This window comes from Mobula birostris, chromosome 8 (assembly GCF_030028105.1).
Source record: "Mobula birostris isolate sMobBir1 chromosome 8, sMobBir1.hap1, whole genome shotgun sequence".
Taxonomy (NCBI): domain Eukaryota; kingdom Metazoa; phylum Chordata; class Chondrichthyes; order Myliobatiformes; family Myliobatidae; genus Mobula; species Mobula birostris.
The window spans coordinates 63,125,068-63,148,152 of NC_092377.1; the positions used below are offsets into that span (position 1 = coordinate 63,125,068).

Genomic DNA, 23,085 nt, shown 5'->3' on the forward strand with positions numbered 1-23,085 from the left:
ACCTTTGGGTTTGGGAGCCTCTACTGTGAGTGTCTGCATGAGAATGCCTGCTTGTTGTGTTCATTAAAGACTTCTATCTCACCAGCTTCAGTGTCTTCCATCACAGCCAGGGGCTTGTTCGAGATACTTTCATGACCCACAGTGTGGCCAGTGACTTCAGTAGTCTAAAGGGGTAAGTATTTTTTTAAGAGTAGCACCCATGCTTAGATCTGTTTAGGACAATGACTATGGCATCATTGAGTAAGAAAGGATGTGGAGGAGAGCAAAAATGGTGGAGATAAAAGTCTGGTGTGTGTTTCTGTCTTGTGTAGGGGATCAGCTACCAAACAGTGCTGGGTAGATTGTCGAGACAACGCCACCAGTTGCAAAAGGTGGTTACTGATCATTCAGGGCACCAGAAGGTGTGTGTATACTTGATTGGGGAATTCTTTGTGTGTATGTGGGAAAATCTGAGACTGGCAATACTGCAGAAATATTTAACTTTCTACATAAAAAGGAATATAGCAACACCATGGGCTAAATTATAAAGAAGAGAGAACTCACAGAGTATATACTCTTTAAACTTGAGAAGGTTGGAGGTTAAGACCTGGAGCCTGGAAGGGCATTAGCAATGGTGGAAAAACCAATCCAAGAGGAAGGGAAAGCAGCAGTCATTATATATCATGTACATTTGCGAGAGAGAACAAAGTGCTTGGAATTACATAGTGTACAAATAGACCGACGGAAGGAAAGGCATGAACCCAGGGAACGAGACAACGAGTTGAGCTGGACAGATTGAAGGAACAGTTAGAACCTTTACAGAGCGAGACATGGGTGAAAAACAGGCAAAATAATTAGAAAAATACAAGCATGAGTTAGCCAGGGATCTGGGCAGACTGAGAGGTAAATGGGATAAGGCCCAGGCAGGTGGATGCTCAGTGGACAGCAGCCATGAGCATAACGGCTGAGGAAGGTGATTTGGTTAATTGGGAAGTGCTGGACCAGGAAGGTGACAAGTGAGAAAGTATCCACAATCAGGAGAGCTTATACCCAGCACTGCCTGTTGGAATGGCACCAATGGAGACCAGGCAACGACAGGCTCAGAATCCCGATGATCCCACCAGTCACTCACACTCATCACCACCATCCACAAAACTTTCCCCTAGGGCAAAAGTGGAGCATTCGATCCAAACTGCCCTCACATAAGAGTTGTGTGTGGCAAAGCAGTATTTTTGCATAAATCAGAAGAAATGATTCAAATTCACCAGATGCACCCCAAAGACGTACATATATTGGTTAAAAATAAATGCCGAGAAATACACGGGACAGAATGATTCCAGGGGTACAGAATAGAACATAGGCAATTAGTGGGAATGCCAGCAATAAGGAAAGATATCAGAACTTTAAGGGAGAAGTGAGGCAGGGACTGAGAGGAGGAGACAGTAACTGGGGAATGATAATATCAGTTGTTCAGAAAGCCAATGAATCTGCCATGGATTAGGCAGAGTAAAAATCCAGGGCCTATCAGGAAAACTCAGGGCTGGGCAATCCAGGGAGGGATGATCCAGTCTTCCTGAAAATGCTCAAGGAAGGGCTGAGCTCAGCCCACCAGCAGGTATTAGACTTGGGGATAACGATGGCATCCACCTTCTCCACAGTAGTTTCATGGGCCAGGGAAATAGCTCGAGAAATAAGAGGAGTCATAAAATGGCTGTAGTGGATGTAGGTGCTCTGAAGAAGCAGAGCATTTGCTTTGTGTGCCAGCAGGGAGTTCTAGAGCAGACGCAGAGGAGCAAAGAAAATGATTTGTCACAGCTGTGGTCTCTCAGGCCATGGTTGGAGGCAGTGTCCTGAAGAGAGAGGAAGTTGTGAGAACTACTCACCAAAACAGGCAGAAACCACAGCAGTGCCCTCCTTGTCCGATCTGACTGTAGAGCTGGTGAGGACAACATGCAGATCAGACAAACAGCTGGCAGCAGCCCCCATTGCCAGCACTGGTCACCCACAGGTGTACACAACAGCATTGTTAGGGGGCCAGCAATGCAAAATGCTAGTGGACACATAATTAGTCTGCCCTTGCCCATGACTGGAGGGGTGATTTACATTACAAGTGCAGGACGTGAAAGAGAGAGCAGAGAGAAGTGAGCTTCAGGTGCTTGAGACCGAGGGAGTGCAGCTTCCTGCAGATTTCTGGGTGTACCCAGACAATGAGGGTCCGGTCTTGGAGACAGACACACTGAGACAGGCGAGAGCTATCATAGATTCAATGAAAGGAGAAATAACATGGACAGGACAGGGACAGCAAATATGTACGTACTGTACATGAAACAGGCTTCGTGATTTTTCAACAATGTACTCTATGCCAGCTGCATTTATAACCATGGAATCCAAAGACATTCATGGCACCTGTAGCAGCCACTCACCAGTTCCATAAGATGAGACTCTTCCCTGTTTATGCTGACTAAAACATGTCAGTACAAATACTTCTTTCAATTTCAATGGTACTGAAAGCTTGCTTCATGATGAAATTAATATCTTATGGCAATCTTTTAAGAAGTTGAAATACATTCAGAGTTAAGCCTTGGCATGATTCCCTTAACATTTTGTATGTCATATTTGTTATCTGTTCCTATAATGAACTGCATGTCTATACTTGAAGACTGTTATCCCCAGATACAGTACTGCCACTGTATATTGTTTCCAGTAGGCCTATGCTAACTACTTGGATAAACAACATATATTTCAGCCCAAGTCTGCAACCATAACTTTTCATTTAGACTCCCCTACCCAGGATAAATATTCAAAGTTCAAAGTAGTTTTATTATCAAAGTACATACATGTCACCATATACAATCCCGAGATACATTTTCTTGCAGGTATTCACAGTTAATGAAAGACCACCTCCAATAGCGCAGACAAACAATCAATGTGCAAAAGACAACAAACTGCAAATACAAAAAGAAAAGAAAAAGCAATAAATATCGAACATGCGATGAAGAGTACTTGAAAGTGAGTCCATAAGTTGTGGGAACAGTTTAGTGATGAGGCGAGTAAAGTTCAAGAGGCTGTTGGTTGAGAAGTAAAAGGTGTTCCTGAATCTAGTGGCTTGCATCTTGAGGTTCCTGTACCACGTTCTTGATGACTGCAGCCAGAAGACAGCATTACCTGCATGGTAAAGGTCACGGACGATGGATGCTGCTTTCTTGTGTAGATGTGCTCGATGGTGGGAAGGGTTTTATCTGTGATGGACTGGGCTGCACCTACTCCTTTTTATGGGATTTTCCATTCAATTACAGGCACTGCCGTGCTTTCTCTGGAATGGCACTTATATGCTGGGCCCAGGACAGATCCTCTGAAATAACACCAAGGAATTTAAAGTTGCTGACCCTCTCCACCTCTGATCCCATGGTGAGAACTGGCTCATGGCCTCTGGTTTCCTTCTCCTGAAGTCACCGTACAGCTCCTTGGTCTTGCTGACTTTGAGCGAGAGGTTGTTGTTGTGGCACCACTCAGCTAGATTTTCAACCCCCCTCCCATATGCTGATTTCTCACCACCTTTGATTCGATCAATGATAGTGGTATCATCAGCAAAGTTAAATATGGCATTGGAACTGCACTTAGAACAGATCCTATATATGCCACTCAATTTTATCTATCTCCTTAGAGGTGATTTCTGAGCATCCAACATTCCAGAGAGAAGAAACCAGCCTCTCATCAATACAGCCCTCCATACCTGGCACATCCTGCTGCTACATCCTACAGTGTGGTAACCAGAACTGTAGATAATAATCCCAAGTGCAGTCTTACCAGTGCTTTGCATTCTCATGCAATTTTACAGGAAGGCAGGCAGGCAGTGGTAGCTTGTGCTTACTTAACTCATGACTGATACACCGAGGAATGGTCATGCGCATTGGAACCAAATTCAACGATAGGGACAAAAATATAGCACGGCACCATTTTTACGTTGTTTTTATAGTTTAAAATTAGTCAATTAATCTTGATAATTTCTTCCAAATATCGTATGTATTATATAAAATGACATTGCAATCACTTACATTTTAATGGTTTATTTCATAAGGTAGACACTGCTCACTTTGACTGCACGTTACTGTCATTCACCCAATCACATATGTACCAGCAAAGTAGTTATTTATACATTATTCCCAACTCTGTGCCAATAGCCCTGTACCCCATGGTTTCAAGTACTCATTCAGATACACCTTAACACATTTGCTTCATTCACCCTATCAAGTGGAGGGTTCTGAACACCTACTGCTCTTCAGGTAAAATAACCAGAATTTTCTTAAATTGTTTTCACTAGTACTTTAAGTCAGTATGTTTCAATTAAGATTCACTGTATCTCGGTTTCTCAGAATTCCCATTAAATCCCCCTCAATTTGCCTTTATTACAGAGAAATCAGCCTCAGACTAGTAAGTCTCTCCACTTAATTACAATTTTTCAGCCCTGGGAATATCCTCATTAATCTCATCTGCCCTTTCTGTGGAGTGACAACCAGTGCAATATGCAGTACTCTTAGCTGTAGCCCAACTGAAGCTTTATATATAGTGTTTTCATATGACCTCCACATACTTTTCTGCAAATTTCAAATTTGTTTATATAGTTTAGTTATATAGATATGCAAAATTAAGCATATTAAAATAGGTATTGGCATTTAATATAATTATCATGTTTCTTTAACATCAAGCTGTTGCAACAATTATTGCTGTAGATTTATTGACGTTTATATCACAAGCATAAATGTAAAATCAACTGGATGTATTGGTAACCAATATATTTTGAATTGGACTGGATCTTTTATTAAAAGCTAATATATCTGCATAGATAATTACCTAGCTGCCAGATGAAGTGGTAAATGCAGGCTCACTTTTAACATTTAAGAAAAACTTGGACAGGTACATGGATGAGAGGTCAGTGGGACTAGGCAGAAAACTGGTTCGGCACAGCCAAAAAGGGCCAAAAGGCCTGTTTCTGTGCTGTAATGTTCTATGGTTCTAATGCTAATTTACATCTACATAACTGAGCAGAATCCTGGGACTCCCATATGCCAAGAAAGCCCAGCTTTCTATGCTGTTCACTCACAAACATTCATAGTCATACTTTAGTGATCCCGGGGGAAATTGGTTTCTGTTACAGTTGCACCATAAATAATTAAATAGTAATTAAAATAATTATTCTGACAGTAAAGTAACCCATTGTTTGGAGCTCCACTAACTGTCCAGAGAATCTGGAGGACAGAGCATAATTGCAGGGGTCACACGAAGTTGGACGTCACCGATCAGCTTCCTACTAAAAGGCTATAGTAAGGGACATGCGACAACGAAGGAAAAGCTCCATGGGCGACAATCAGAAGGAATTGGCAGCTCCCCAATCAGCTGAAAACATTCATAATGTCAAAAGATTATACCTTGGCTTACTGTATCATTAGCAACATAAAATCTTCACTTTGCCTTATTGCAAGTAGTCTTACAATAGGCATTCTTAACTAAACTAGGTTTATGGTCATTTAGCGGGACAGAAGCATGGTCGCATTGTTTATTCTAGGGACCAGCTGCTTGCACTTATGCCAGCCGGTTTAGCGAGCAGAGCGGTGGACACCCCTGCTGAAATCTGGAGGAAAACACACAGAGGATGCAGAGGGGGATCACAAAGGCGAAGAAAGAGGACTGGGTCGAGACTTATGGAGAAGACAAGTTCGGGGGGTAATAAAATGGACGAGTTCATGGCGCTAGCCAGGCGTCAGAGAACATTTCGGGAGTGTAGTGTTATGTGTTTCACTGGAAAGAGGCTGCACGAGGACATACCCGATCAAAACTTCTCCATGGACAGCTTCCAGACCGTTCGGGCTGACCGGAAGTGCACTGAGAGCGGTAAACGTAAAGGAGTTGGGTGCTTACTGTTCTGGTTAACAACGGATGCTGCAATCCGGGTCATATTACGATCGAGGAATGTGTTTGTAGACCGGATATTGAACTTTTTACTGTTGGACTTCGGCTATATTCCACCGAGATACAACACTGGGCGGCACGAGAGGTCGTTCCTGCCTGTGGCCATCGAACTTGCAGCTCCTCCCGTGGAGGGTCAGACACCCTGAGCTAATAGACTGGTCCTGGACTTATTTTCCATCTGGCATAGTTTGCATTTTGTTGTTTGATTGTTTGTGGTTTTTGTATTGCTATATTTATGCTCTATTCTTGGTTGGTGCGGCTGTAACGAAACCCAATTTCCCTCGGGATCAATAAAGTATATCTATCTATCTAAACACTGAGTCTGTTTGTTTCTTAAGAATTTAGACAAAGATAACATCACAGTTAAGGAGTTTCACTATCTTCAAATACATCACGCTGTTATGAATTAGAAAATGTCAAGACAACACGCTGATCCTGAACATTTACATTTCAATAAGCTTTAATATTTATCAGAGACTTCTTTAAAAATGCAACATCTCCGTTTCTTCTATTATAACCTACAACTGGCACTGACTTTCCATAGTTAACAATAATTTTTCAATCTTGTGTCCATCTCTAAACAACATCTTTAAACATTTAAGTAAATGGATATACAATACAATCATGAATGGGTGGCATGAGCAAATGCAACAGAAGCAGAGTGCCAAGGACTTGTCTTCCATTCTGAAAGGAAAGCAAGTTAATTTTAAAAAAAGGGCAAATCATACTTCCATTTCTTCAACTTCTTTCAGTTGAACACCACTGCTAAAATCTAGATTCTTCCAGCTGTATAGATAGGTACTCACCATAATGTGTTCAAGTAGTGAATCTATTGCCAGTATATTATCAAAGTAGGTTCTGTATGGGGGGGGGGGGAGCGAATAGTAACAGTTATTTACACCACTCAGTGATTTACATTTATTTTGGATTAACCTGTTCTTGCTTTTGAGCAAAGTCCACTTAGCAAGCACCAAACCAGTACTACAACTGAATATGCAGTTGAAAACTAGGTATTTCAACATATTAGACTCCTATGATTTCACTTAGAATATAGAATAGCATAGCATAGGAACAGGTCTTCTGATCCACCATCACGGCTTGCTATAGCGTCTGCTCTGCCTCTGACTGCAAGAACTGCAGACAGCTGTGGACACAGCTCAGCACATCACAGAAACCAGCCTCTCTTCTTCGGGCCCTGTCTACACTTCTCACTGCCTCAATGTATCAGACAACATAAAGGCCCCAACAATCTCTCTTCTCCCCCCTCCCATCAGGCAGAGGATACAACAGCACATACCACCAGGCTCAAGGAAAGCTTGTATCCCATTGTTATAAGACTATTTAATGGTCCCTTAAGATAGGTCCTTGACCTCTCAGCCTGCCTTGCTTTAAGCTTTGCACCTTAATGTCTACCTGAAACTATAATTTCATTAACACAGTTTGATCTTGGGTATCCTAATTTAGATCTGTTATGCTTTGTAATATAATGAATTGCAGTGAATGCAAACTAACACTACCTACAAAAAATTAATTTTTCATATTAAAGACATTAATCACCTACTTGGAAACATCCAGTAGAAAATCGTTCAATTCAGTCTGTTTGGCAAGACCTTTTGACACCTGAAAAATAAGACTACACATTAGGGTAACATTTAAAAGATTTTTTTTCAATACATTTAGACCTGAGTGGGTTTTTTTTGGCAGTGATTGTATGTATGCATGCAAAAGAGAATGCTTATATGCAGGTAATCAGTGAACTTTGTACGTCTGCATTTCGTGAGAATGTGTATCGATGCGAGATTTTTTTTAGTTAATTCACAGGACGTGGGTGTTACAGCCAAAGGCCACACTTATTACACATCCTTAGTTGACTCAGAAAAGGCTATGGTGGACTGGTTTATTTTGCAAGCACTGCAGTTCATCTGGAGAGAGTGCTTCTACAATGAAATTAGTTCACATATTCTTGGACTCTAACCCAGGGACAATAATGGAATATTGGTGTGTGCTCATGTAATATAGTGCGTGACTTGAAAGATTTCAGCTAGATGGCCAGTATCTATTTCACATGGTGTGTCTGTCTACAACTAGAAGGCATAGGCTTAAAGTGAGATTCAAAGGCTATCTGAAGGATAAATTTTACACACAAAGTAGGTGGCATCTGAAATGAGCTACTGTACCAGAGGAGTGGTGAGGTAGAACAAGCAAAAATATTTAAGACTAATCTGGACTGATACTTGAATAAGCAAGCACAGAGGGATATGGAATTAATGCAGGCAAGTGGGATTAGTACAGATGGTTGTCATATAAACAGTGGGCTGAAGGGCCTGTTTTTATACTGTACAACTCTATAGTTCTAAAGGGATAGAAAATTAACCTTATAAATACCTTTTGCTTATTTGAAGTAACTGCAGATACATTTATTTGCTTGCTCTGACTGACCATGGCTCTGTTTTGCTGCTCCTGAGTTTCCTGAGATTTGTGCATTCCTTTGAAGTTGGGCTCTCACTTGCTCTGAAAGAGCCAGTTTAAACGTTTATGTACATGCTTCTGCTTATACCAACAGATCTATGGTGGAGCTTCATGTCCCTGGGAGAAAACATCACCAGTAGACTATCCTGGTCCAATGACGTAGAAGCTTCATCAGTGAAATCTCATCAGAGCCGCTACTTTTTTTTTTGGAGGTTAAAGAGATTTGACATGTCCCCTTTGATTTTCACCAATTTTTAACCGATGCATCATAGAAAGCAAAAAGCAAAGGAGTTTGTACAGAGTTTGTTTTTTAGAGCAGGAGTGTGAATAACCAGAGGCAAATATAAAGTAACTGAGGAAAAAAGATACCAAGAGATGAAGAAACTCATTAAATAAAGGAAGTATATGACGGAAGAAGTAAATTTAATAACAACTTGTTTAAGAGAACAGTATATAAACACAAAAAGTAAAAGAAAATGCAAGGAGTGCAGGGATGCCAGACTAATTGTCTAACTTTTTCAGACTGATGAGGAGCCAATGGCCCTCTTCTTATGTGCCATTGCAATGGATTGCTCTGATGGACAAACAATATCAGGTTTCTCTCTGTTGTGCTCCTAAAGAATGACAATGTGGTAGTGGGTAGGGGATGCAACTTAATATCTAGGTGAATAGGCTTAACTGTCTATTAATAATAACAAAGTTTGGCTCACCTCCAGCTTTGTTTCCTGCTATCAATCAGTTTAGCACGGTCTATAGCACACTGCTTTCACTTTTTTAGCATTCATATAGTCCTGTGTTAGTACTTCACCATGTCAGCAACTCTTTTTCAGCCTTGTACTGCATTCAAGAGACACTTTTATCCTCCTCAGCAACCCTGAGCTGGTTATTCAACTTAATGGAATACAGGATATGACAGGCAAGGGATTGTGACAACACAGAACGTTACCCAGTTGTCAAATGCTGCAGCTATTCTCTTTCAATATTTTTATTAGTTTCTACATAGAAGAATACAGAGCACAAGAAAGTACATATAAAGGTTGAAAAAAAACTACCAATTACATTATATCTATTCATAACAACAATCTCATTACCCTGTATTCATGTAGGTTAGTCAAAGTTATATTGAAGTATACTAATTTATTACAAAAAGAGACTACCCCCTACAAAGACCAAAGCTGTTTATTAAGGAGAAAAAAAGGTAAAATACCTTCTCGTATAATAAAAATTAATAATAGCCAACATCTAAATTTAAACAATGAATTGAGGATTTTGAAAGTTTTGAAAATAATTCAGAAAGGGTCCCCACAATGTTTGAAAGTCTGGACGAGATTCAGAAATTGAACAACAAATTTTCTCTAAATGGAATGACATAATGTCGCATAACCATTGAGCATGAGTAGAAGGAGAAACATCTTTCCATTTAAACAAAAGCGCCCTCCTAGCTATAAGAGAGCTAAAGGCCAAAATATGTAAATCAGATGTCTTCAGCTTGATATTTGTCCTGCAACAATACCGAATAGGGCCGTCAGAGGATTAGGCTTAAAATTGACTTTGAAAAGTAAAACGAAAAAGTTTGAAAAACTTCCTTCCAATATTTTTCAAGACATGAACAAGTCCAAAACATGTGAATTAATGAAGCTTCTCCATTATTGCATCTGTCACAGTAGGAAGATATATCTGAATAAAAACGAGATAGCTTATCTTTAGTCATATGGACTCTATGTACCACCTTAAATTGTATGAAGGAATGGCGAGCACATAGCAATGAAGTATTAACCAGTTTAAAAATTCCATTCCAAGTTTCCTCAGATATTGATGTCTGTAAATCTTGTTCTGAGAGAATCTTAATTTTGTCTAAAGGAACATTACTGATCTCCAGTAACATACCAAAAATATTAGATATTGAACCATTATAAAAAGGTGTCAAATTAAAAATTTTGTCTAGTAAGTTCTTATCTGAGCTTATAGGAAATGTGCATAATTGAGATCTTAGAAAGTCTCTGATTTGTAGATATCTAAAAAAGTGAGTTTTGGGTAGGCTACATTTAGCTGACAATTGCTCAAATGAAAAAAAAAATTCCTCCAACAAACAGATCCCAAAAGCATTTAACACCCAATCTGTCCCATTCTTTAAAGACTAAATCAGTCATGGAGGGTTTAAAAAAATTAAAATAGATGGGACCAGAAAGGGAAAATCTCAATAAACCAAATGTTTTCTAAATTGTATCCAGATCCTCAGAGTATGTTTAACTATTAAATTATCAGTTAGTTTACTTACAAATAAAGGAAATGAAAGTCCAAGAAATAATAGAAAATGTATTAACAGAATTAGCTTCTAAAGAAACCCATACCGGACAGTCTACATGATTAATATAATATAGCCAAAATGTAAGATATCGTATATTAACTGCCCAGTAATAAAACCTAAAATTAGGTAAGGCTTAAACCTCCAGACTTTTTAGGTTTTTGAAGATGAACTTTATTTAAACGAGGGCGTTTATTTTTCCATGTATAGGAGGATAAAATAGATTCAAGAGAGTCAAAAAAGGCTTTAGGAATAAAAACAGGTAAAGCCTGAAAAAGATATATAAATTTAGGTAGAATATTCATTTCAATAGAATTAATTCGTCCAATCAACAATATTGAAAGAGGTGACCAATTTAATAATATCTTTTTTACATGGTTCAATAAAGTAAGAAAAATTTCTTTAAACAGGTGTTTGTAATTCTTAGTGATTGTTACACCCAAGTAAGTAAATTGATGCCTTACAATTTTAAAAGGGAGATTAGTATTAATTGATATCAAATTATTTAAAGGAAATAATTCACTCTTATGTAGGTTCAATTTATATCCTGAAAACTGGCTAAAACAGGAGTGTAAAGGAAGTACACAAGATAACAAGATCTCAACATTAGAGATAAAAAACAATATATCATCAGCGTTAGGCGAGATTTTGTGGGTGATAGCTCTCCTTAAAATACCACAGATATCATTAGATTCTTGAAAAGCAATGACAAGGAGTTCTAGAGCTAAATCAAAAAGCAAAGGACTCAACGGACAGCCTTGTCTAGTTCCGCGGTGAAGTTTAAATGGTTTGGAATTTTGAAAATTAGTAAGAACCTGAGCAGAAGAAGATAAATAAAGTAATTTAATCCATTGAATAAAATCTGGTCCAAAATTAAGTTTTTCTCAGGTTTTAACTAAATAATTCCATTCAACCCGATCGAAGGCCTTCTCAGCATCTAAGATATCACACATTCCGATATCTCCTGAGAAGGAAAGTAACATTTAATACACGGCATATATTAAAATGGGAATGTCCGTTTTTAATAAATCCAGTCTAATCATCAGAAATAATAGAAGGTAAAATATTCTCAATCCTACAAGCCAGAACTTGAGAAAGAATTAAGTAATGAAATTGACCTATATGAAGAGCATTCAGTTGGATCCTTGTTCTTTTTTAGGATAAGCAAAATAGAAGCTTCATAAAAAGATTGAGGCAAACCACCCAATTTGAAAGAATCCAAAAAGACTAAGTGTAACTGAGGTATAATTAATGAAGAAAAAGCCTTATAAAATTCTCCAGAAAATCCATCTGGACTCGGAGCCTTCCCCGAGTGTAATGAACATATAGCCTCAGCAATTTCCTCATAAGAAATGGGTTAGTCCATCTGTTTGCAATTATCTGCAGAAAGTGCAGGGATATTTAATTGATCTAGAAAATTATTCATTACAGTCTTATCTTTAGGGGAATCAGAACTATAAAGTTTGGAATAGAATTCTCTAAAGGTATCATTTATTTCAAAGTAATCACTTGTCCTATTACCATTAGTTTTGCAAATTTCTTTAATTTGTCGTTTAACTACGGAAGTTTTTAACTGGTTGGCCAATACTTTGCCTGATTTATCTCCGTGAATGTAAAATTGAGTTTTATCTTTAAGAAGTTGAGTTTCAATTGGATATGTTAACAGAAGATCATATTTAGTTTTAACTGCAACACGTCTTTTATATAAAACAGGATCTGGAGCTATAGCGCAAACATGAGGAAATCTGCAGATGCTGGAATTTCAAGCAACACACATAAAAATTGCTGGTGAACGCAGCAGGCCAGACAGCATCTATAGGAAGAGGTACAGCTGGCGTATCGGGCCGAGACCCTTCGTCCTGATGAAGGGTCTCAGCCCGAAACGTCGACTGTACCTCTTCCTATAGATGCTGCCTGGCCTGCTGCATTCACCAGCAATTTTTATGTCTGGAGCTATAGCATATTTTTGATCTAATTGTTTTAATTGATTGGCTAATTCAATTCTTTATTAGCTTTATTCTTAACACTCGCAGTATCAGAATAATTTGTCCTCTAATATAGGCCTCGAAAGTATCCCATACAATAAGATTAGAAATTGCTTCCTTTTTATTCTCTTCAAAAAACAAAATAATATGCTTCTCTAGAAATTTTAAGAATTCCTTATCAGATAAAAAAAGTTGTATTAAAATGCCAGAATCTATTGGTTTGAAGGAGACCAGGGAGTTTTAAAGATAAAAATATAGGAGCATGATCTGAAACAGCAATCTCTTTATATTCACAGGAACGAACTGATGAAATCATTTTACTATCGATAAAAAAAAAATCAATCCTGGAATATGTGTGATGAACATGGGAAAAAATGAATACTCCCTACCTAAAGGATATAAAAAACACAAAACATCAACTATACCACACTTCAATAAAAAGGATTGTATAAACAAAGCTGATTTATTAAGAGACGCTGGTTTAGAAGAAGATCGGCCTAAAATTGGGTCTAGCCAACAGTTAAAATCTCCTCCAATCAGCAAAGAACAAAGATTCAGAATCTGGTAAAAACGAAAAAAAAAGCATTCGAAGAATCCTGGGTCATCTACATTTGGGGCATACACATTGGCAAATACTATTAATTTATTATCTAGCTTTCCTGAAACTATAACAAAATGTCCATTAGTATCAGACACTACTTTATGTTGGACAAAGGGAAGTGTATTATCTATAAGAATCGAAACTCCTCTAGATTTGGCCTGAAAAGAGTGAAAACAAAGTCCATTCCAATGGCTAAAAAAAAAATCGATGATCACATTTGCATATGTGAGTTTCTTGTAAAAAGAAAATAGGGACCTTAAATTTCTTAATATAAGCAAAAATCTTATTATGTTTAACAGGGTGATTTAACTCTTTCACGTTAAAACTGAGTAAATAAATAGTTTGGTCCATTTTTAATATTATTTAAAGGAAGGGTTAAAATGCAAGTTAGAAACCAAGCCATAAACCTTGAGAAATGGTAACCAAGCAACAAGTTGGCTAAAAATTCGAAAACAGCTTCTGGGGAAAAAACTATAACCCCGCCCACCTCCCAAAGAAAAAAAACTGACCAACAGAAAGTCGGCATCTACAAAGTACGGACACCACCCCCCCCCAAAAAACACGGTGATTGCTCCAATTAGTTTCAAGGTTATTTATATTCCAACCTAGACTAAACAATACCCAAACAAAAGATTCAATACTCATATATTAAAAATACAGTATAAAAAAAAAGGAAATTAGTTACAAAGGTTTACCAAAAGTAAAAGATACAATTATTCATACAGATAGACATTGAACATTAATCTTATATCTTCATGGAAAAACAGACTAAGCAACTAGCCTTCAAATTTTAGAAGTCTTTGTGCTTCAGCATTCAAACAAAATCATTTGAAGGACCCATCTTTAATGAGATTCTCAGTCAAACTGGGTAGCCAAGAGACGGGTTAAAACCCTTGTTAAAAAAATTCGAACAGAGCTTGTTTAAACTTAGCACATTCCTGCATAACCTCAAGCGAATAATCTTCGAGAATCTTAATATTCCACCCTATAACCAATGATGCCCATTCGACGGAATTTGCGAATTAAAAGTTTCTCAATTACTCTTGTGTCTTCATGTAAGGAGAAACTAAACAGTTAGGCTTCGGATTTAACCTTCAGATTTTAAAAACTTTTGTGCTTCAACAGTCGAGCGGAACCATTCGAAAGAACCATTTTTAAGTGTGATTCTGAGTCGGGCTGGGTAGCAAAGGGAAGGCTTGAAACCCATTATTAAAAAGCTTGGACATAACTTCTTTGAACTTAACACGTTCCTGCATAACCTCAGGCGAATAATCTTCAGCAATTCTAATCTTGTGACCATTATAGTCAATCATGCCTTTTCGACGAGATTCGCGAATTAAGAGTTCCTTTGTTTTAAATTCCTGAAAACAGATTATTACTGATCTTGGTCTCTGAGCGTTAGGAGGTCTAAACGCAGGAGATCTGTGAACTCGATTGATCATAGGCACAGACGTCAAAATCTCCGGAAATAATTCTTGCAAAAAACTCCATAGGATGGTTACCTTCGAGTAATTGTGCGAGACCCAGAACCTGTAGGTTGTTCCTTCTACTTCTATTTTCTAGGTCGATAATCTTCTGTCTTAACCTTTCGTTGGACTTTGATTGCTTTTCACAAAGCTTCTGCAATTTATCCACATCTGTTTCCAGAGCCAACAAATTTTCTTCATTATTTTTAATACGTTTATTGTGTTCTTTAAGAGTTGGTTGGATAGAGTCCAATTTACCATCTATTTGTTTAAGTTCAGTGCTGAATTGTTGAAACTTCTCAGAGGCTTCTCGTGTATGACTTTGCAGCAAATCCATAATAGAATCCCAAGAGGCAGGAAAATCATCCTTTTCCAGCCATAATGAAAGAATATCACACTTAAAAATGAAGTTTCAAGACAGGTTGGAAATAGTAAGATAATTAAAGTTGGAGCAACGGCAGATTGCTGTTACTCCATCAGCCACCACCAGGAAACCCACAGCTGTTCTTATGCTGCGAGTCTCACAGGTAAAAATGAAGGACAGCCTGGACAGGTGGCAATACAACTAAAAATTACATTGCCTCCTGAGTTAATGGCAAATGCAGGGGAATTAGAACAGTATAAAGTAATCAGAATTTAGTCCAAACAACTGATGCCCGAGATATCAAATACAAATATTGTATTCCTGTTATCATCTTGACAGGAAGTAGAGTCAACCTGTTGGCCCAAATTTCCCTTGGAATGGTGATCCCATGCCCTCTGGTTACCTATATGCTCATGGAATGTAGCATTGGCCAAATCTTCCAGTGGCAGCTCGGTCACAGGTGATCATAAGGCCCTTGTCAGCACGAGATCTTCTTGATTATAAATTTCAAAGAACTGTTTTGACAAACTTTGAAGCCTCGTCTCTAAACTGAATAGATTGAAAATGCTATCAAACTGCTTGAATGTAAACATCATTCACATTCAAGCATTCAAAAGCAACTAGAATTTATATATTATTGAAAAATTGAAAAGGATTTGAACACACAAAAAACAATTCAATGCATTTAAAATAAAAAATTTTTAAAGTGTAAGTTACCTGCAAATAACTTCCCTTCTTTGGAGTAACTTCTTTTCATTAAAATGGAATTGCTAAACCAGTGCCAGATCTTAACTGGCAAAGGTTCATTTTCTGATTTCACTGTGCAATTGCAGAAAGTTTGCACTTAAAGTTCAAAGTACATATACAGTATACATCCCACAGGCAGCCACGAAACAAAGGAAACCATGGAACCCGTTTAAAGCAAAACCCCACACAACAAAGGACATCAAACACCCAATGCACAAAACAAAGAACAAATGGCAAGAAGTGAGTAAATAACACACAGAACATTAAACATCAAACTGCAGAGTCCCTGAAACTATCCTGGAGCCACAGCTACCAAGTCTGTTAGTTCAGTGCTGCAGACCACAGCGCACAGAGCCAGTTCCGTTCCGATGCGTCGCAATCAAATTGTGCAAGTAGTAAAAGAGTAAACAAAAATATATGGAATATGAACTGCAGAGTACTCAGAAGTGAGTCCACAGTCGTGAAGCGCGTTCAGTCCTGAGGGTCTCAAACATTAAACTGCAGAGTCCCCAAAAATTAGTCCACAGCCATGAGCTGCCAAGGCGATTGAACTTTGCAATGTGGGACCTAAGACTTATGCACCTTCTGCCGGCAGCAACAAGAGGGAAACCGGTCAAACACAGGCAGACAGCACTGAATACCCGCTTGTTTTCTGCTCTCGTCCTTGTCAACTTTAATTTTGCTCGATGCTTTAACCGGCATGGAGTAATGGAGTCAACTATGGGTTCGCACTCCGCCATTGGGGATCGATGGCCACCCCAGCACCCTCCGCTCTCAACTAATAGCATTAAGAGGTGGCAGACCTTCTGAATCACATGGCCTACATCCAGAAGTTCCAAAAGTAATATTAGATACAGTTTTCTGTAATTCTTTAGTACGTAGAATGGAACTAGTAGACTGGGAAGCTTCTCAATAAGTTGAGAAATCTATTCAAGCAGTGAGACAACACAAAGCAAGTTTGTCTGATAGCAGTTGACAAGAAAATGCAGAAATCCATAACAGAATTTTTTTAATAAAAGAGCACTCAGAACTAGATGAGTTCAATACAAATTTTACAAAGTAAAACAGTGTTTCACAAATCTGAGGGAAAGCTTTGTGAATTAGCAAGATAAATAAATGCAAGTTTGACACCATTTCTGTAAAATTAAGTTTTGAACTTGTGACCCAGAAACACCATAGGTCCTACTGAGATGCTTACTTTCGTGTAACTCAGAAGGGTCGTACCAGATCAGGTTTAGTTATGAATGAAGACCCTGTCCTTAGAACAACTGACCCATTCATACCCCTCTTTATATTTTTTCTACATATCCACCACTACTAATATGCTTTGGGTTCCCACCACTAGGACCTAACCCATTTATGACCATAACTATTCTTAACACCCCAACCCACTCCAATGAAGCTCTATCACACCTGCCACAAAGTGAGTGGAAAAAAGACCTATCCAAGACAATTGGGAATATGGAAATAATTAAGCAACAAAATAAATTAAGAAACACAAATATGATTTTTGCCTTTAATGGTAAAATGAATAAAAATAGAGATTAGCAGTGGACATTTATCCATACGATTAATTTCCATGTATTGTTTGTTTGAAAGCAGAAAATAGAAAGTAGCTACAAAAATTCTTGATTTTGGTAATGCTGACTACAACATGATGTGACACAGGTAAAATGACAAAAGATGAGTGGGAAGAACTGCTGCTACACTTTGGAAAATTGTTCATGTCACTTAGCCACTTGAAAAACCTGTGAAGGATAATTCATGGCTAGCAAACCTCTCTGAATTCTTTCAAATAACTGAAGTAGAAGGCACAGAAATGTCTATTCAGATTAATATGGATTTCCAGAAAGCTTTTGGTAAAGTCATTCAGACCATCTGAATTAAGCGTTGTCTCACAGCAATCTCTATTAGGGCCTCAACTATTCATTGTATGCGATGAGTCAGATCATCGAAGAGAAAGCTAGACTCCATTTTGTATCAGAAAGAAAGCTAAGAAGCATCATAAATATTATAGATTTAAATATAATGATGAATCACATTGAAAAGACATTGGCAAATATATTTCAACTGAAGTAAATGCAAGGTCAACAGCTAGGAACTCCATATAGAACGGAGTGGTGTGGCAGCATGGAGATGCGTCTCTATCAAAGGAGGTGTAAGACACCCTTCCCTCCTCTGGCCCACAGGTCACCCTTGGGCAAGGTGTAGCACCTGTTTAGCCCCCTGATCAGGGTGACGTGAAGCCATGGGAGCAGGTGGTGGATGGTTGTATGAGCAGCTGGTGCATATCACGAGTTCTAGTTATGCAACCATTGACGCCAGACAGACAATCTCTGAAGAGTATTGATAATGGTCGGGGGGGGGGTCACCCATCTTGTAAAGACACTGCTCAGAAGGCTGCAATGGTAAACCACTTCTGCAGAAAAATTTACCATCAATCACGGTCATGGAAAGACCATTACTGCCCACGTCATGGTCGTGGAAAACCCACGATCGCCCACGCCCATGGCACGTAACGAATGAGCAACAGGATGGAGTATTTCAAATATAATACAAGTTAGAAACAGTGGAAGAACCAAAGGAACTGGTGGGACAAGATGTAATGACAAGGTCCTTTTAGGAATGAATTCTCCTACATTTAAAAGACGCTAAATGTTTGACGCTATCTGCAAATTAATGCAAGATCAAACTGTTAATCTTGTAATTGAAATTTAGAGCTATTGAAAGACTATGAACAGGCTCAAGGAGCTAACAGCGTCCTCCTTTTCTTACTTTGAATAAATCTGAATTATACCACAGACTGAACGAGAATAAGTTTATCCAACATATATATGCATGTGCTTGCACAGCAACAGTAACCGGTACAGTTAGGTTCTTGTCTAATACCAGCCAGGCAAACTGGAGTAGAGCTTGCTGATTTTGCATGGAATCTTTTTGGGCCAAGTAACAGAAGCAATTGAAAGAATTAAAGGTAGCTATTGGTGTTATACAAAGCAGTCGTTACAGCAATTTAATTTGGGTGTAGCCAAATGAGCAAAGAATTATGATTTATGAGAAATGGAATAAAATTAGAGAAAATACACTTTTGTACATTAAAATGACTGTTCTGAGTAGTTTAACTTAGAACGCAAGACTATTGATTAAACATTATTCCAAGCGTGTAACCTAAAAATTATATCACCCTTCACCCTCTACATTACATTGTATTACTTCAAACAATCTATTTTAGAAATTGCTGCATTTATATTTTCAATGCTGAAGATTTGATACAAAATCAGGAAACGGTAAAGGCTTACCTGGATTTGATGTATTGCCACCAAAGCCCATGCTAAATTTGCAGTGGCAACCTGGAGCAAAGAGCATCAAAGAAGTTCAACCAGTATTGTCAAACTAAATGTGGAGAATATTTCTGTTCACTCCTCCAATTTTCATTCCCTTGTTCTGAAGGCACTGTCTCCATTTTGGGATGGTCAGCTTAACACTTCCCCAGTAAGTGCTCATTCTTCATATATTCGCTTTTAACATGTATTGGCAAGGCTATTTGATCTCTGAGACCAAACTGATTCTATGTAACTCAAAGTCCATCAATACTATTCACCTTAGAATCTAATTAGATACAGAGACCCACTAGAATTATTGCCTTCCAAGCCTAGGGATGCTATCAATAGTAGTGATTTCAATTTAAAATAAACAAGTTCTGCTGAGGTCAACCTCCTCAGCTTACCAACAAATTTTCTGTTACGAATGGGTTAGCATCTCACCACAATAAGTTTTACATTCTCCTGCTGTGATGAACTGGCATAATAATCAACTGTCAGTGTTTATTTTTAAGATTCACAGCGCAGAATACATCCCCCAATATTCTTGGGCTACTGAGATTCAAAAAGATTAGATGGAAGTGCTAACTGGACAATATGTTCAAGTTTCAGAAAGAGAACCAAGCTTTGAATTCAAAATCTACAGCTGGAACCAACCTTCTGTTGGTTGATGTCAAAAGGATCTTTGCCGAAATATCGATGTAATTCCAAAACACCTATTAATTCATCGCCGGCAGTGATTATTGGTAAACAGAGAACAGATTGGATAGGAGTTGCTGAGTCCAGCCCCGTCCCTTTGGGAAATCTTTTGTCCTAAAAGGAAGAAAAAGAGAAGGCTCATACAAATTTTGCAAGCACCTCTTCACAGTTCTCTCACAGAGAAGTAATCTTTTTATTATCAGTAACACACTGACACACAGGGTAGCAAGCAGCGTAGCAGTTAGCGTAACACTTTACAAGCCAGTGACCTGGGTTCAATTTCTGCCTCTGTCTGTAAGGAGTTTGTACATTCTCCCTGTGACCACATGGATTTTCTCTGGCTGCTGTGGCTTCCTCTCATGATTCAAAGATATATTAGGTTAGTAGGTTACAGGCATGCAATGTTGGTGCCGGAAGCATTGTAGCACTTGTAGCCTATCCCCAGCACATCCTCAGACTGTGTTGGTCACTGATGCAAATGACATATTTTACTATATGTTTTGACGTACAAGTGACAAATAATGTCACTTTATCTTTTTAAATTTTTATCTTTGTAACTCTGAGTTAAGCATGAGGTTTCTGGCATACAGGGATTTAACAATGTTGAAATTTCACACACATAAAAAAATTATTTGTTCTGAAAAACTGCACAGCTAATTTATCATTTTCATTCTTACCCCAGCAATATCTTCTACTAAGAGTGTTTTTCTGAACTTGGCTACATACGATGCTATTGTGGTGCCATATCCAACTTGTCCAGGAGTAAGCCGCTGCTCTTTTAATCCGACTGGAGTAAACAAGTACAGTGACTGCTGGAATTAAAGAAAAATAAAGCAATGAGACCTCACTGATTACCTCAAAATTAAAGAACAAACTTCTTATTTCAGTTTTTCTCTGAGAATTGGTCATTTGTGGGAGGATTGTTTATTTTTCAGAACCTCATTTTGTCTTTAATAGCATCCATTAGTCTCGTGAGACCATGGATTTGCGCCTTGGAAGTCTTCCAGGGCGCAGGCCTGGGCAAGGTTGCACGGAAGACCGTCAGTTGCCCATGCTGCAAGTCTCCCCTCTCCACGCCACCGATGTTGTCCAAGGGAAGGGCACTAGGGTCGATACAGTTTGGCATCGGTGTCATCGCAAAGCAACGTGTGGTTAAGTGTCTTGCTCAAGGACACAACACGCTGCCTCAGCTGAGGCTCAAACTAGCGACCTTCAGATCACTAGACTGATGCCTTAACCACTTGGCCACGCTTTGTCTTTACCTTTATTTAAACAGAGAGCTGACTTAGAACCATTATACCATCTCATCACTAATGTAACACCCTTTATGTGGTGTTTTACCCAATGTTATACAATACAATTCTACTATTGCAAGCAGACTACACTCAAAGAAAAGCAGAACTTCAGGAATAAACTATAATGTAGTCTGAAGTCAAGCAGATATAACAGAACTCAAAATGAACAACGTTGATCAGAATAATAAGTTATGGTTTATAACACAACTGTCATCAGTTTATGATGAAGGAAAGTGGGATAATGAGAAGATAGTTGTTTGTATTGGATTTGCTCTGGTTTTTGTGGGTTGAACATAATTCAATAATTTTTCATATGTGGAATTGTATCTGTTTTTAAACTTACAGAATGGACATTAAGATTTTACAGAATATTAAATCAATTTGTCTTAGATTTTAATGATTAAGAATTTTTTTAATTGGTTGTAAAATATTTAGGCATCCCAAAATTGTGAAAGGCTTTACGAAATTTAAGGCTTTATTTTCCTGTACTAAACCTTAGTTAGGTACTTTTTTCTCAAAATAGTACTGAAATCTCCCGATTCCATTTCTATCTCAAAAACAAAAATGATCAGCCCAAGTCTGAATGTCATTCAGCTTTAGTTGCATGTCGGCATGCACAATTTCATTTTCTGAAATGATTCAAATAGAATTGAATATTGCGTAATAATTAGCAGATGGTAAAGTCTGCTTTCATTTTATCATTAGTTATCAAGATAATCAGTGTTGCAAACTATATAACTGTGTAAATACATCAAAGGAATGTCTTTGAATATTGTTAACTTTAGTTTGCAATGCAGCAAACAGCAGAGGAGAAACAATTTTTTTAAAATTATTTTAAATTTTTTTTTGCTCAGCATAACAAAACTTTCAATTTCCAGGTACATTTACATTACTTTCCCTCACAGATATCAGCTATCAAAACACTTCCATCAAAGTAGACACCACCACATCCTATACAAAAGCCCTTATTAGTATAGCAAACTGGTTTACATTAACATATTGTAAAAAAGGTTGCCATGTTTTATGAAAACTATTTGTTTTTGAGTGTATCACACATGTTAAAAAGTCCAAACGAATATTTTCCATGATTAATTTATGCCAACCAGAAAGTCCAGGGGCCTTATCGGATATCCAACAAAGTAAAATGTTCTTTCTCGTACAAAAAGTCAGGATGTTAAAAAGTTTTTCTGATGTGCATTAATAATATGACTGCTGGGTAGGCTAAAGAGAAAAGATACTGGGTCCAGTTCAAGCTCCATCTTAAGAATCTTTTCCATTTCACCCAAAATATCACTCCAGTATGCCTGAAGTTTGGGATAAGTCCAAAAACAATGGGTGAGAGTTCCAATATTTCCTTTACATTTAGAACACATTGGAGAAACCCCCATCTTAAACTTCGAGAGACTATCTGGAGTCAGATGGGCTCTATGCAGAATTTTGAGTTGCAATGCTTTAGTTCTATTACAAACTGAAATTTTCTTTACATTATCACAAATGTTTTTCCATGTTTCAGTTGTAATTTCTACTCCCAGCTTTCCCTCCCAAACCCTTCCCAGCTGCTCAGCCTCTCCACAAGAACATTCCCTCAGGATGCTGTAAACAGTACTGACAGAAACTTCACCCTTGGAACAAAACACCCTCTTTTCTATGTCAGAACTATAGAAATCAGTTAACAATGATGTTTTTTTCTGAATATAATTTCTTGTCTGAAAGAAAGAAAAAAGATCCTTGCTGGGTATGTTGAATTTCTGTACCATTTGACTAAAAGACATCATTATTCCTTCACAAACAAGTCTCTTAGATGGAAAATACCCTTAGAAATCCAAAGTTTAAATCCAGGATCCAATATGCCAGGCTGAAAATCTAGACTGCCAGTTACTGGAGTGAA

General features: G+C 38.1%; 1 protein-coding gene across 11 annotated transcripts in view; it reads right to left on the bottom strand.

Annotated features, from left to right (window-relative positions):
• pde10a (phosphodiesterase 10A) overlaps window positions 1–23,085 on the bottom strand; it is a 464,697-nt gene that overhangs the window by 110,765 nt on the left and 330,847 nt on the right. For 8 of the 11 annotated variants that reach the window (XM_072265303.1, XM_072265307.1, XM_072265313.1 and 5 more), the window contains 5 exons: window positions 20,580–20,714; window positions 19,861–20,016; window positions 19,183–19,233; window positions 7,508–7,566; window positions 6,753–6,804 (listed from right to left, as the gene is read on the bottom strand). In XM_072265303.1, the coding sequence (XP_072121404.1) occupies window positions 6,753–6,804; window positions 7,508–7,566; window positions 19,183–19,233; window positions 19,861–20,016; window positions 20,580–20,714 (453 nt within the window). The remainder of the gene's footprint in view (window positions 1–6,752; window positions 6,805–7,507; window positions 7,567–19,182; window positions 19,234–19,860; window positions 20,017–20,579; window positions 20,715–23,085) is intronic. The other 3 variants (XM_072265304.1, XM_072265308.1, XM_072265305.1) reach the window with 2 other exon arrangements.